We start from the raw sequence: 14,800 nt of genomic DNA on the forward strand, positions 1-14,800 counted from the left end.
CTCTCTAAGCTCTTAAGTCAACCTTTACCTTTTTTTTAACCCCACCCTTTCTGCACAGTTCAAAGTGTTTTGATCATTTTCAATTTCTGGATATTTGGCCATGCTTGCTTTTACTGAACTGTCAAGATAATAAAAGTCCCGGATAGGGTCCAGGTAGAATGCAAAGTATTCCCTAGCACTTCTCTTGTATAAAGCTTGAGCTAAGAACTCTAAGAGGAGGAACAAAGGACTTTGGACTCTGTAGAAACACAAGTCAAAGGCCTGATTCAGAGCCTGTTGAAGTTAATGAAAAGAGTTCTATTGACTAAAATGGGATTTGGCTATACCCTAAATTTAAAGAAATATGCTGGGGAGAAACCTGAAAATTCCATCTGTTAAAATGAAAAAGGATTTGGATAAACTATTCCTCCTGGGTAGGGAAGCTTTATTTTTTTTTCTCATCAAGGCAAGTGTTTGCAAAATATATAACATACTCCACATAAAGACAGTGAGTCCCCTGGGGCCTGGTGGCCCAGTTGGTCACATTAAAAACCAAAGGCATGTGATGTTTAAAAATTCATGATAGCACAGAAAGCATACACCAAAAACATATATAGGGTCAAGAGCTCAAAGTCTCAAGTCCAGGTACTTCAATAAACCACACAATAAGAGATAAAGGTATAAAAAGATAAAAACTCATGATAGCATACATAGTGACTGCTGATCCATATCTCAGTAACCCCTCAGAGCTGACTGCCATGTGTGATTCTTGTTAGAAATCTATTAAGGCATATGGAGTGAACAACCCTAATACCTATAGCCAGAAATCTTCAACCAGCATCAAAAGTGCATTAAAACTTCTAGGTCCTTTCCTAAAAGAAAGCACGCAAGGCATCTCAGATAACATACCTCAGCTGCGTATTAGGAGGCATTGCATGGGCTGCTCAAACCAGCCAACAAGTTTCTTTCAAATGATCCCTATGAATAATTTGAGGTGATCTAACTGAGCCCTCATTAGGCTGAACTGTATAAGACTAATCTCAAGGTCTACCCAACTAAGGAGAACACTTAGGATAAACCTTCCATCTTATAGCATTGCAGAACCGACCCAGGTGTCAACTTGATCATGCATCATAAAAGGTAGTTTTCAAAAGCATTTCATGTGACTCAGGGACCTAAGACCCATTTTGAAAAGAGATTAAGGCATGTACAGCCTGATTGTAAAAGGGATTTAGAGCGCAGAAAAGGACCTAGTAGGATTTTCGAAAGTATGTAAGCAAGGCAGTGGTAATTTATTTGCATCTAAGTACCTTTGAAAAGTCTGGCCGTAAATCAATGGAATGTATGATCTTAAATACCTAAGTTACTCAGGAAAGCATTTAAGCAGCACTTAGGAAAGCATCAGCACTTAAATGCTTATATTCCTTTGACTTTGACATTACTGGCTTCTCTCTCATCCAGGAAGAGCACAAAACAACTACAGACACTCCCTCTACCTGAAGAAGGGTGTTTGTACCCGAAACCTTAAGAAGAATTTTTCCAACTATTTTAGTTGGCCTAATAAAAGATCGGTTTACCCAAACTTTGTCTCCCTATACCCCTTTGAAAAGTTTATCCAAATCCTTTTTCATTTTAACAGATGGAATTTTCAGGTTTCTCCCCAGCATATTTCTTTAAATTTAGGGTATAGCCAAATCCCATTTTAGTCAATAGAACTCTTTTCATTAACTTCAACAGGCTCTGAATCAGGCCTTTGACTTGTGTTTCTACAGAGTCCAAAGTCCTTTGTTCCTCCTCTTAGAGTTCTTAGCTCAAGCTTTATACAAGAGAAGTGCTAGGGAATACTTTGCATTCTACCTGGACCCTTCAGCTCAGCCCTGGCCAACTCATTTTGACAACTGACACCAAACTACAGACTGAGAGGTTGATAGTGCGTCTTTTTTTCTGAGAGTAAATTTTGCAATGGTAGCAGTATGAATATATGACCAATACACCATGGAACAAAAGGGCACAGGGACTTTACCACAAGCCAGCTGCACCACGTTAACTGTCCATGAGTACGCTCTTAGTCTCTGGACAATACTATTCTTTCATTGAGGGCTACGCTACTACAGTTTATCTGCCACTTATCCTGAACAAGGGCACTTATTCATATGTTCCCACAACTCTGAAGCTAGCTTCCCTAGAAGCTAGTCTCTTAAATACTTTTCTTTACTTGGGCAAGGACAGTCTAAGTCTCTCCCATTTGGCACTCTAAGGGGTTCAAACGAGGTAGAGGAGCATTTTAAATGTTCTTTTTAATAGCTCTTTTCAGGAGGTAACCTACTTGGTTTAACTTTCATCTACCACATGGTAAGAATGTAAATCCAGGCACTTACCATAAAGCAGCTCACACATTGTAAATCACTACCCTCCCTCTTTGTTCTGGCTATAACTTGTGTCTCCTCACAGACTTAAGCACTGGCAATGGGAAAGAAGTGATGAAAAAATGCATTGGGACGAAAGGAAAATTTCACACATCTCAGAGCAACAGTTTCAAGTCATATTCATCTCCACAAGCTGTTCTCCTTCCACTGAGGACAACTCAGTAGGCCTATGCAAAGCAGCAAGTATTCGCTTCGGATTCAGTCGATTCAAAGAACAGTGATTCAATTCAGAGATTTGAATCACTGGCCCAATTCAATTCGGCCGAATCGGATCCAGCTGACACAGCTGCCTCCAGTCGGTAAGTCTGTTGGGGTTGGGGGAAGGAAGGATTGGGGCTGAGACAAGCTGTCCAGCTGGGGTGGGGGGGCGTGTTACTTAAGGAGAGGGGCATGGGATGTGGATGCGACAGCACTTAGAGGGAGCTCTGCCCTGCTGCTGCTTGCTCAACTGGGGCGGAGGAAGGATGCGGGTGTGACTCACTTCGGGTAGGAGGCGGCAAGCAGCAGCAGGGCATAGCCCCCACTCCCAGTGCTGCCACACCCACATCCCATGCCTTACCATGCCAACTGGCGAGCGATGCAAGGACAGAGCCCGTGCTCCCAGCACTGATGTGGGCATGGCAGCACTGGGAGCAGGGCCTATGCCCTGCTGCCACTTGTCCCCCTCTGCCTGGAGCAAGCTGCACCTGCATCACACCTCCCGCCATGTCAACTGGGCAAGCAGCAGCAGAGCATAGCCCCTGCTCCCAGCACTGCCGCTCCTACATCAGCACTGGGAGCGGGACTCCGTGCTGCTGCTGCTTTTGCCCAGCCAGTGCGGGGGGGGGAGGGGGGGGGCCACAAGGGTGTGGGTGCTGCCGCCACTTGCCAGCTGGCGCAGAAGGGAGTGCAGGATGCGGTCATGGCAGCCCTGCTGCTGCTTGCCCCCTTCTGCCTGGAGCAAGCTGTGCCTGCATCCCATGCCCCCCACCCCGCTCCCCTTATAACGTGCCCCAGCTGGGCAGCTTGTCCCAGCCCCAACCCCAATCCCTTCCCTCTCCCACAACCCCAGACTTACCAGCTGGAGGCAGTTGTGTCAGCTACCTGTTTAGTCTATGGCCAAATATTTTCTGAATCTATTTGGATGCTTTGAATTGAATTGGGCCTAATGTCCTCCAGATCAAATCAGCTACTGAAGCTTCACACAGCCCTGTGACTCAGTAAGATAAACTGATGCCATGCCACCTGAGCCTCTTTGAGGCTACAGATGAATACACCGGGCAAGAGCAGAAACACTTGCATTTAGTTTCCCTTTTGGAGAAACAGTTTATTTTCCTTCCGATTCACAAAGGTAAGAAACTAATCTAATGCTGACATGATTATTTCCAAAATAGGACAAAACTGCAGTATTGTCATTGTACCATCTACAATACCATAATGAACACTGACTGTGGATGTAGACTGTCCCCCTACTGGACCTAAGAGAGGGGACAGTGAGTAAGTGCTTGCTCCAGGGGACTTTGGAGTAAGTGCACTATCACATCATTTTCAACTTTAAGGAAATTATTACATTTGACTTAAATCAAGAAAAATAGCTTTCAAGAAGAAAATAATTCCATGACAGTATCTATGAAGCCTCCTGACTCAGACCAGACACCATTTTATATTTTAAAAAATAACGCACAATTCAGAAAGTTACTAACAATTTTTTCATAAATATCAAAATGTATATTAATCTAGTCGTTTTTTTACTAAAGCTGTTACAAAGTCTGACATATAATTAGTATCTGCAATTGGTATATCTCTATTTAAATTACATTAATATATCGCTTCAAATTCTTTTGACTGGTTCAGAAACTGTCGACTATGCTAAGAACATAGGGAGGAACACAGAGCTGGCTCTCAGCACTTTAGGAAGACTGCACAAACTCAAACAAAAAAAATTACAAGAGTAACTCCATGTCCATCGCCATGAACACTGAAGACCTTAGACTTAAGGGAAGTTCAGATACATTCTTTTGGAGGCCCTCAAGTTAACTTGGTCCTTTTTGATAATATTTCTGAAACTGGAGAGAGACCAGCAGTAGCAGAGAAGACAGTTTGTCGCTTTGCAAGTAGAAGATCCAGGTTTAAGATCCAGGGTCTCACTCACTAAGCAAACACATGCCCCAGCACCTGGTGTTGACTGCTAAGGTGCTGATTGTTGAAAGTCTATGAAATGCCTTGCCTGACAACCTCCAAAAAGAAAGCAGCAGTGATAGTGGCAGAGAGATCAGAGCAGCTGATTTGCAAAAGTCAGGGATTACAAGTTCAAGGCCCATACTTCCAAGATACTCCGTATTTCCAAGACACTCAAACGCATGCCCAGTACCCATAATTAACCTGTGAAAATCTCTGAAGATTTCTTTCCACCAAAATGGGCAGATAGCAGAACACATTCTTTGCGGCTAGTTGGCAGCAGAGGGTAGAGTAACTGCTTTTTGATTCTGAATTCCCAATTGAGGCACTGGCTGTTGAGGGTTCAAGTTGCTTATGAGGAAAGCTGGAATCACAGAGTTTGTAAAGGGAGTCAGATGACAGTCTTCAAATACAATAAAGGAGTTTACAGAGGATAAAAAAAAAAAAAAAAAATCAGTAATTCTTCTATATATAAAAGGCAACAACATCAGAAGTAATGGACTTAAATTGTTGCACCTGAGGAAATTTATGTTGGATAGTAGAAGTTGGTTAAGTACTGAAAAACTTATTATCTTGGGGACATTGTGTAACCTGTCACTGGACATTTATAAACTCAGGCTAGATAAGCACTTGGCTGAGATTATTTAGACAAGGCTCATCCTGCCTGCCTTGAGCAAGGGTTTGGACTAGATAGGGTTACTTTAAGCCCTATCATTTTTCAAGTCACCATCATCCACTGAAAAAGTGGAGCACAGCTATTCTGCAACAGACAGTCCTACTACGTTAGGACCATAGGGCACCAGTGGGCTCCAAGATCCATTACCACAGAATTTATAGCCTGATTATTTTAGTGAAGTGGAAGCACTGACTGATGAATGAACATGTTCTGTTTTATGAAGAATCTCCCTCCAGGTCATTTGTTCCCAATTTACAAATAGTAAATTGTGGTTTGTGAACCTGAATATGTAGCCCTGGTGTTTCTTGCAGCTTAATTATAATTAAAGGGCAAAATCAAGCTGACAATTAAGTGACTTTATGGTCTTAATAGCTATCACGTTATAATCTTCAACCCCATCAAGAATGGAAATAAGGCTAGATATCAGAATATTCCCAGGTTTGCAACAGCATAAAATTTTCCTTTTTGTGCCTGGAGATTTGTAATAGATGAGATTTTACCTCTCTTGGCAGAAGTACAACACTGAATGTAGTAAATGCTAATTCTTAAACCAGTAAGATTTCCCATTTTTGCTATTGGGGTAAAGGGTTGCTACCAACCTGTTCAGGCCAGTGATGGTATTGTCATGAAAAACTATTATGCTCTGCCAATGTGCTTTTAACACCCCAGTGATTCCCACTTTACTGTACAAATAATCAGTTGCCTCAGACTATGTGCGCTAGAAGATTTAAACTCAGTCATACTGATATGAAAGTCATTTTAATCAGCAATGACAACAGATGCCACAGCATAAGAAAAATAGAAACAAAATCAACTCACATCATTTTAATAAGGATTATATGACACATAATGCAAGAATGGAAACAAGATAACAGATTCCTGCTAATTCTTACGGAGTTTTTCATAATAATATTGTAAGATGGATTTGTGATCATCAGCTAACAATAGGGAAAAAAGAACCAACTTTCCTTGTCGTAAATTTCTCTAAGCAACTTCCACATTCTACAACACACTGATTAAATTCCTCGCTAACAGGCATATGACAAAGGCTATTGCATCATGGTTGCCCCAGCAATCCTCTTCTAGTTAATGAGCACTCAGACCACACTGAGTTATCCAATGCTCATTTTTGGGAAGCCTGATTTAAAAAAAAAATCCGTATTTTCAACAGGTTTCTATGAAGTTGCTCTTCATCTGAAACAAATGGCCTATGCTGGCCAGCAAAAGAGCATGGAAGTAGAAGCCTTGTGGAAAAAAATATAAGTAATTATGTGTTACTAAAGGTTGCATCATATATAAATATACATCATAATGTATATATATTTATATCACATAAATATATAATAATGTATATTATTTTATATCTATATATTTGCAAATCTTGCACTGTATTATGTATTAGTGCAAAATTTGCAAATATTACATAGATATAACATAATATATATATGACATGTACACTACGATATATATTTATATATGCGATAGATAATACACATATCAATTCTATATCACATTACATATGTAATAATGTATATCACGATATACATAATATTTGCAAATTTTGCACTTTTTGCAAACATGGGTGCCTATTTGTTACAGTATTATGAGAATATAGCAGAAATAGGAACAGTATCCTTCTGGAATCCCAAATGCAGAATATAAGAACTGTTTTTTTCCTTCTGGTTCCTGTCCTACTTTCTTGTCATTTGGGTAAACAGGCCAACCAAGTGGGCTGGTGCCCACATTTTTTACAAGGTACCTTCCCATCTCTTTTTCAAAAGTATAAACACATTCCTTTTGGTCAGGGGAAAAAAACCCCACCATGCTGAGATCTTTTAAAGAAAAAGGGCAGAATTGTTGATGTAGTGAAGGAACAGACAGCAAGGTACTGACCATCACAAATGTTTCTCCTAGTAAATATACATTTTCTCCTAGTAAATGTACATTTACTAGGAGGAACATCTGTGATGGTCAGTACCTTGCTGTCCAAAATCTTATGGAATTTAACACTGTGTTATTTATATATTGTTAAATGACAATTAGCCTGGAAACACAGGCTAGTTCCATTTGCATGGTAATGAAGCATGCTTTCAAAGAGGTGTCAAAAACAATCAAAGAAGCTAATGAAATGTTATGTGAACCACCTGCTGGTTGCCTTCTCTTCGATTAAACACGGGGGGGGGGGAGTGAGGAAGCCCTTTTTTATTAAATGCAAATCAGTTCTCAAGGAAAGACTACCAGGACAAAAAAATAAGCAGCTAACAGAAAACTACATATGAAAAAAACACCTGTACAATATATCAAATCAGGGCTGAAGTGAAAAAATAAATAGACCATTTTCTGTGCAGGGACTGCAACAAAAAGACCTTTGCAGAAGAACAGGTCAAAGTTCAAAGAACTGGCCATAAGAATTTGATAGATTCTGCATTTCCAAATTAAAGGGAAGCAAAATATCAAGAGGAAGAGAAGACATTCACCCAAGCTTACTGAAACACAAAATTCAAAAGACATTTAAAATAGAAGCAGGAGAAGCTATTTGAAGTGAATTCTTCTTCACTTATAATGTAAGCCAGTGTTTCCCAAACTTTGATACCTCGGGAAAAAAAATTCTGGATTAAAATTGGTGGCACACTTTACTAACTGGTCCACAGGCCTGAGTTTGCCATGCAAGGCTGGCCCAGCCAGGGCCAAAACCTGCCACTTCTGTTTGATAAAGGTGTAAGTAATTAAAATGGGAGTTAGACACTGAGGCACTTTTGAAAAATATCACACTGAATATGTTTCTCTGTGCTCAAAGTAAAAAGACTAAGTATCCTTAATGAAACCTGTTGCAGTGAGACAGCAAAAAGGGAACAATGAAGCATGCATAACACCCTCTGATTTCACGCTCAGCCCACATGCCTTCTGTGCACTATCAAAGAGGGGAGTTCTCTCACGGAGCTGGACTCCATGCTACCTGTTCAAATCTAGCCTTCAGCATCACTAGTTCTTTTCCTAAAAGGATCTTCATCACTTCAGAGGGTTTGGGTTTTATTTGCTCCATGAAGAACCACCAAGAGTTTGCAAACAGTTAAAAAAAAAATCCCTGTATGTCAATTTTGAGTTTACCAACCTTGAGAATATGTCTGAGATTGTGCCTGTCTGTTGTCACAGCTCTCATGAGATGCTATGCATTCTAATGATCACATGTAAAAACTACATTCACATTTCATTTTTTGTTCAGATCAATTACTGAGGACAACAAGATTATTTTGTAATTCAAATATTTAGAATCAGTATATTTCTGCACTGCATCTGATAACCTGCCTTCTGGTCTGCCAAATCAGTTTCTATTTTCTTATTGTAGATTGTAATTAGTTCTCGATGGTGTCATTACAAATCTTAATACTCAGGCAACAAGTGATTATGTTGATTTTTCCACAGTGCAGGAGGTGTTCAGCAGGTCAGTCCTCCTGGGGACTCTATCTTCAGTCCCACTGCTTTCAATTTTCACATAACCCTCTACTCTGTATTATCTGATTAGTCTCAGTTGATGAGCATGACAATTCAGTTTTAAGCTACTGCAACATTTAAGAAAATTACATAGAAACCAACTATCTTTTGCTTCTCAAAAATTATTTTTTTCTACCAAGTGGCTTTTATGGAGGCCTGCTTTTGGATAACTCACAGAATTTCAGGAGGCACCTAGTGCTTTCCATGGCCCAATAAAACCATATGTAGATTGTCTCTGATCTAATATATACCAGCACTATGGGTAGGAAGTAAAACAAGTTTGTGTAAAAGGAAGAACTTTTAACTCTGAAAGGAAAAAAAAAAAAAAGTCAAGATGTGCTTTTTAGAGGCCTCCTTTCTCGTTCAGGCCTGTGCTTGATCCTTTGATTCACCTTGACAAACTGGCTGGAATTTTATTTACATCTCAATTTAACAACCAGAAATTCAATTGGGACAGAAAATAAATTCAGTTATTTCCAACGTAAATTTCAGTTATTTCCTGCAATACAATCCCCAACTTTATTCCAATAAAACTGTAGGATTATATTATCGAGTGTCCTTTGGATAAATAATGATAAGAAAACAGCAAGCTTCATCTAATCCCTACCAACAAACTTTAAAAATTGATGTAACAGCTACAGTCATAGAAAAGAGCTAGTAAAAAGCATATCTTTTTACAGTTTTAGATCTGATATTTATTTCAATTGTTGTAATTTTACAACCAAGACGCTCACCACTAAATTCAAACAGCCTATGTGTTTCAAAAAATGTACACCATCCTAGGCTAATAGGAGAAAAATAACCAGTTTTTTTTTTGTTTTTTTTTTTTTTTTACAAAGGAGAAAAGTGTTAACTGTAGTGCCTGTATGTATAGAAACTGTCATCACTTTCTTTTACTTCAGATGCAACAGGTCTTAAAAACAGATTAGTCTACTCCCTGGCAATGAAGATTGGCTGAAGTATATTTATTGACCCTAGGGACAATCAAACCTCAAAAAAAGAGTAACTGGGGTAAATATAGTGTCAGTAGTTTTTGTCCGAGCACACCATTTTAAGGAAAAAAAAGAAGGCAGTAGAATAACCTGTAAATGTAAAGCAGGTATTTCCATGGAATTCATCTGCTTCTAGCCCATCAAGTTTATAAGTTTACTTGCCTCCATATTCTTACCAATTTTTAAGTCACTGGTTAGGCTCTCTTTTGTAAGACTCAGCAGTTCTTTACCATCAATGTTATTCATCTTGAAACACTTAACAAGGTCTTTTAAACCTTGAGCACAAAGCCAGGCTGAGACTTCTTCCTCTGACCAGTTTTCAACAGACATCTTAGGTTTATCTTCCAGCCCACTTCCTTAGGAAACAGGGAGAAGGAGACCAATGTTAGATAAGAAGTTAAACAAGGGTGTGTTTGTGGGGGGGGGAACACCACGAACAAGCCTGCTTCAGAACTTCTCATGCTTCAGAAGTTACTCAGTATATTTTCTCCTACTACTTATAACAAACCTTTTAACAAACCTTTTAAATGCCAAAGTATAACATTTATTTCCTGATGTGTCTATATTTATTGGCAAACATATTTTTCCTAGAGCCAATTACATTTGCAATTAACACGTGTTTTCTGTTTATCTCATTGTTAGTGAACAAGTATCACTGGCAAAGCCTGTGCTGCTCTGGGAATAGCATTCATCATTAAATACTGCCCAGGAGAGTTAGAAAAGGGGATGCCAGAGAACAAAACGTCCTTTGTTCAGGTCTAAAATTTCCTGAGAAAACAGTGGCAGATTTAAATGATTTCTTCCTTCCTCAGCGTTTCATTTTGTGAAAAGAAAACATACAGGACATTCCCCAATCCTAAAAACAATCTGAAGGAAGGTCAAACATTGGGCCTGAACTATTTGAGTAAAAGCAATTTTAGCATTTCCTAAATAATTTTGTGCCTAAAGTTTAGGGTAGGTAGTAAATACTGCATGTACTAACCTGCAAAATGTTGACCTGGATCAAACTGCCAGATGTTCACAGTTTTATCCATTGAACCTGTAGCAAGTAACAGAGCATCTGGTGCAAAAGCACAAGTTGTAACATATCTAGAAATAAAAGCAATTCAACAGGTAAAGTTCAATATCATACAGTAGATACTTCTCTTAAGTAATATTAATTAAGGATTATGCTGAATTCATACCTGGTATGCCGAGTCAAAGTATGCAGGATGTTCCCAGTTTTCTGTGAATGAAAAGTATTCCATATGTTACGTAAAACAGAAATAACAAATAATTTAATTTATATAGTGATTTTTAACTCCAAGAATTTAACAAATGTAGGGAATAACTCTTCCCATTTGGAAGGTGGCAAAACTGAGGCAAAGTAAAGCTAAACAAATTGCCCAAAGTCATATAGTGAGCCAGCAGCAGAGTTGGGAAAGGAATTCAAACTTGTTGTCTTTTAGCCTCCTACATAATCCACTCGAACACAGCTGCTTCTCAGTGTGCCCAGAACAAAGGAACATAAAACATCCGCTGACATTTCTAACATCAGTTCACTGAAAATCCCATCTGGGTTTAATTTCTCATCTGGATAAAATGAACATTTCTTTTAAAATAGTAGGATTAAAAAAGTCTCAAAGTAAAAACTGGTAATTGAATCTCAAAGAGACTTCAGGCTGAAAACATTAAATACAAAACAGGATCTGTGGTTCACATACTTGGCCACTAGATGCTACTATTCACAAAATCAAATCTTGAAGCATCAAGGCTTTTAAATTATATTTAAGAGTCGTTTTCTAGTTAAACAGTATTTCTTTGATAGGCATGGTCAGAATTAAAAGATCAAGAGCAAAGTTATTTCAAAGTCTTACTGACACACTAATTGACCTGTCAACATTTCTATCATAGCTCTGAAGCGTCTCTCCTGAGGGATGTCCTTTTTATTACCCCAAAAGTTATTTCCATCCAGGGAAGACCTACTGTTCTTTCATTATTATTGCCATAAAGTACCTCAGAATGCTATTTCTGTAATGTTTAAATTTAAGCAAGATCCTGGGGTTACAAAAATGTCCTCTCAAAAAATATCTTCCCTATAATGTTCAGTATTAAGTTCTATATATTACTATTTTCCTGCATCATCATTTTGCCATGTTTCTCATTTGGGCCTATACAATTGGGAGGTTTGTTTGTCTAGAAACGTCTCAACTGTATTCCTATAAACTCAGAAGTTTCTTTAAAAAGGGGGGGGGGGGAAATATGCTCATGCTTGTCAGTGGAATGCAGCTATTTAGATCACACATCATAGCAGAGAATAATTTCCAGATTAACTTTAAATGCTGAACTATTACAACAGAAGAAATAGTCCCTCAAATAATTGACAAGCAGGTGGTAACAAAGAAGATAACACATCTCTCTAAACCTTGCTGCATCTCAGTAGTGACACTAATGGGAAAAAACAACCCACCCCGGTTAACAGCAGCTTTGGTTTGCAGAGCTCTCCTGAGGCACGTAGCAAGAGTTCTCTGCCGTTCAAACCAAGCCTGGTTCAACTCTGCAGACACAGCATGACTGGCTAGTTAACTCCACTAACTGCTGACTGGCTGGAGAGTCCATAAGTCTCTTTAGTTTGCTGTCAAAGTAAGCAAGCCTCCTGTAGGAGCAGGAAGATCTCATTAGCAGTAGTCAGTGCCAAGATAATGCCTACCATTAAGATAATGCCCAGTATTAACACGAGGATCGCTTAGAAATCAAAGGGAAATGACACTTCTGCTCTATTCAGCACCAGTGAGGTCTCACCTGGATTACTGTGTTCAGTTTTGGGCCCCACCACACTTCAAGAAGGATAGGGACAGATTGGTAAGAGTCCAGTGCAAAGAAACAAAAATGATTAGGGGCTTGGGAAGCAAGATTTACGAGGAAAGGCTGAAAGAGCTAGGGTTATTTAGTCTGGAGAAAACTTCCAATTATTGTTCTTCATAGCACTCTACTTCTAAATAAACTCTGGCAAATGCCTATCCAACCTCTTCTTGAAAACTTCCAATGAAGGAGATTGCATAAACTTCTCTAAGCAATCTATTCCACTGCCTCACTGTCCTAATAATGAAGAAGTTTTTCCTGATAGCGAATCAAAACTTCCTTTCCACAATTTCAAACCATTGCTAGGCATCCTACCCTCCACAACAAAGGAGGAAGGGTGTTCTCCCTCTTCTTTATGGCATACAATAGCACTTCTACCAAAGATATCAAAAAGTGAGTCTGGATGAAGGTCCATCTTGGAAAAAAAGAACTGACATTTCACTTTACCACAAATAAAACTATTCTAGAGAGTCCCAGTCTAGGAAGAAATGAAGTCTTTGATCTCTTACTTGTGGCAGATGGACATTACCCTGCTCAGCCCTTTCCACTGTCTCATTGTGAAGGCTGGGCAGGTAAACTGCTGAGAACGGGACATGAGGGTGACACTGCTGGACAGCTTCCTCATTAAGCAAGGAGGACCTGGTGCTGTCCCACATATTTACTGTACATGTGCATGGTGTCTTCTATCATTACATGCACACAGAAGCCCTGATGCCTAGGATCTTTCCCCTACAGTGCTATCTGACGCATTTTGCCTTTTTGCTGTTCACTACCACCAGCAAAAAGGGGGAACTGGGTCTAAGTAGAGGAAAACCTGTATCCTTTGGTGAAACTCTGTAATTCTTGTTAATACATCTGTCAATTGACAATGCCGATACAGTGAGTTCTAAAGCGTCTTCACTGGCTGTAAAACAGCCTTGTTGATTGGAAATGCTCCTCCCAATGGCCCCAATTGATAAAAGAGGCTCATGAGTCAGTGCACATATAGTTCAACCATTTCCTCTGGGAAGAGGGGGAGATCCCATGTTATAGATTTAATAGATTTCATAGACATTAGAGCTGGAAGGGACCTTGCAAGATCATTGGGTCCAGCCCCCTGCCAGCTAGGGTACGATCACCCCAGCAAGATAAGCAGCCAAGCATTTCTTAAAGGTATCCAGAGAAGGTGCTTGCACCACTTCTGGGGGGAGTCTATTCCAGGCTCCGGAGACTCGGATGGCAAAGAAGTTTTTCCTTATGTCAAATCTAAAATGGTCTTCCAGCAGTTTGTGACAGTTAGACTTTGTCTTCCCTTGGGGTGCCTTGGTGAACAGACAGACATTCTCACAGTTCCTGATGCACACCCCTTATATACTTAAAGGTTGCCACCAAGTCGTGCGTCTGATGTCCGAGAAGCCTCCAATTTCCTCCAGAAGGACAGTACCAGAGGACATAGATAGCTATCTTGCCTCCACTTATGGGAATAAGTCATCCAGAATAACAGAAAATCCCACAGAATGGGAATCAAAAGGGTTCAGTGTGTCCCTGGAAAAAGGAGTTGTTGTTTATCCTTTGAATTTGAAGATGACTATCACTGTTTGGTTTGGTTTCTGTGAGCATGTGAGTGGCTGATCAGGCCAATTTATGCTTTAAACTGGCTGTGGCATACAGAGTAAGAGATGCCGCCTTGGGTTCCTTGGTCAACAGTGCATGAGCTGCTGTTGCAAGATTTACACTGTTTGAGCTTCTGCTCTGCCTCAGTAGTACTTCTCTGCTCAGAGACTGTAGCTCCAGTATGGTTGAGGTTTCAGCAGGTGGAATGATCATGAGCAAAACCTTTCCAAGATTTCGGGTCAATATTGAAACGTTTTGAGGATGACTTGAGGGAGTCCTTGAAACATTTCTTTTGGACTCCCTGAGAGCACACTCCTTTCTTTAGCTAACCACAGAAGATCTTCTTTGGCTCACTCATCTGACACCTGGTGACATGGTCTGTGACATCTGTGATTTCATCAACAGTGTGCGGATGCTTGGAATGTCTGCCCATGTGACAACCTCAATGTCTGAGACCTTGTCTAGAAGAGGAAGTAAGGTGACCATGAGCAATTAGAACATCAGGAGGGATGAGGGATGTGGACAACATTGAGAGGGTCTAGAGGAGGGCCACCCGAATGATCCAGGGACAACAGGGCAGACCCTACAATGAGAGACTGCGGGACCTGAACCTGTTCAGCCTTCACAAGAGAAGGCTGAGGGGG

At 40.0% G+C, this 14,800-nt stretch overlaps 1 protein-coding gene and 1 long non-coding RNA gene across 4 annotated transcripts in view; one reads left to right on the top strand and one right to left on the bottom strand.

Annotated features, from left to right (window-relative positions):
* WDSUB1 (WD repeat, sterile alpha motif and U-box domain containing 1) overlaps positions 1-14,800 on the bottom strand; it is a 62,841-nt gene that overhangs the window by 14,424 nt on the left and 33,617 nt on the right. For all 3 annotated transcript variants that reach the window (XM_019554181.1, XM_019554182.1, XM_019554183.1), the window contains 3 exons: positions 10,907-10,947; positions 10,705-10,811; positions 9,899-10,078 (listed from right to left, as the gene is read on the bottom strand). In XM_019554181.1, the coding sequence (XP_019409726.1) occupies positions 9,899-10,078; positions 10,705-10,811; positions 10,907-10,947 (328 nt within the window). The remainder of the gene's footprint in view (positions 1-9,898; positions 10,079-10,704; positions 10,812-10,906; positions 10,948-14,800) is intronic.
* Positions 10,902-14,800, top strand: part of LOC109322900 — a 6,256-nt gene continuing 2,357 nt past the window's right edge. Inside the window, exon 1 of the long non-coding RNA XR_002104504.1 lies at positions 10,902-10,949. This is a non-coding gene — a long non-coding RNA (uncharacterized LOC109322900). The remainder of the gene's footprint in view (positions 10,950-14,800) is intronic.

This window comes from Crocodylus porosus, unplaced genomic scaffold, assembly GCF_001723895.1.
Source record: "Crocodylus porosus isolate Cpor-Errol unplaced genomic scaffold, CroPor_comp1, whole genome shotgun sequence".
NCBI lineage: Eukaryota > Metazoa > Chordata > Crocodylia > Crocodylidae > Crocodylus > Crocodylus porosus.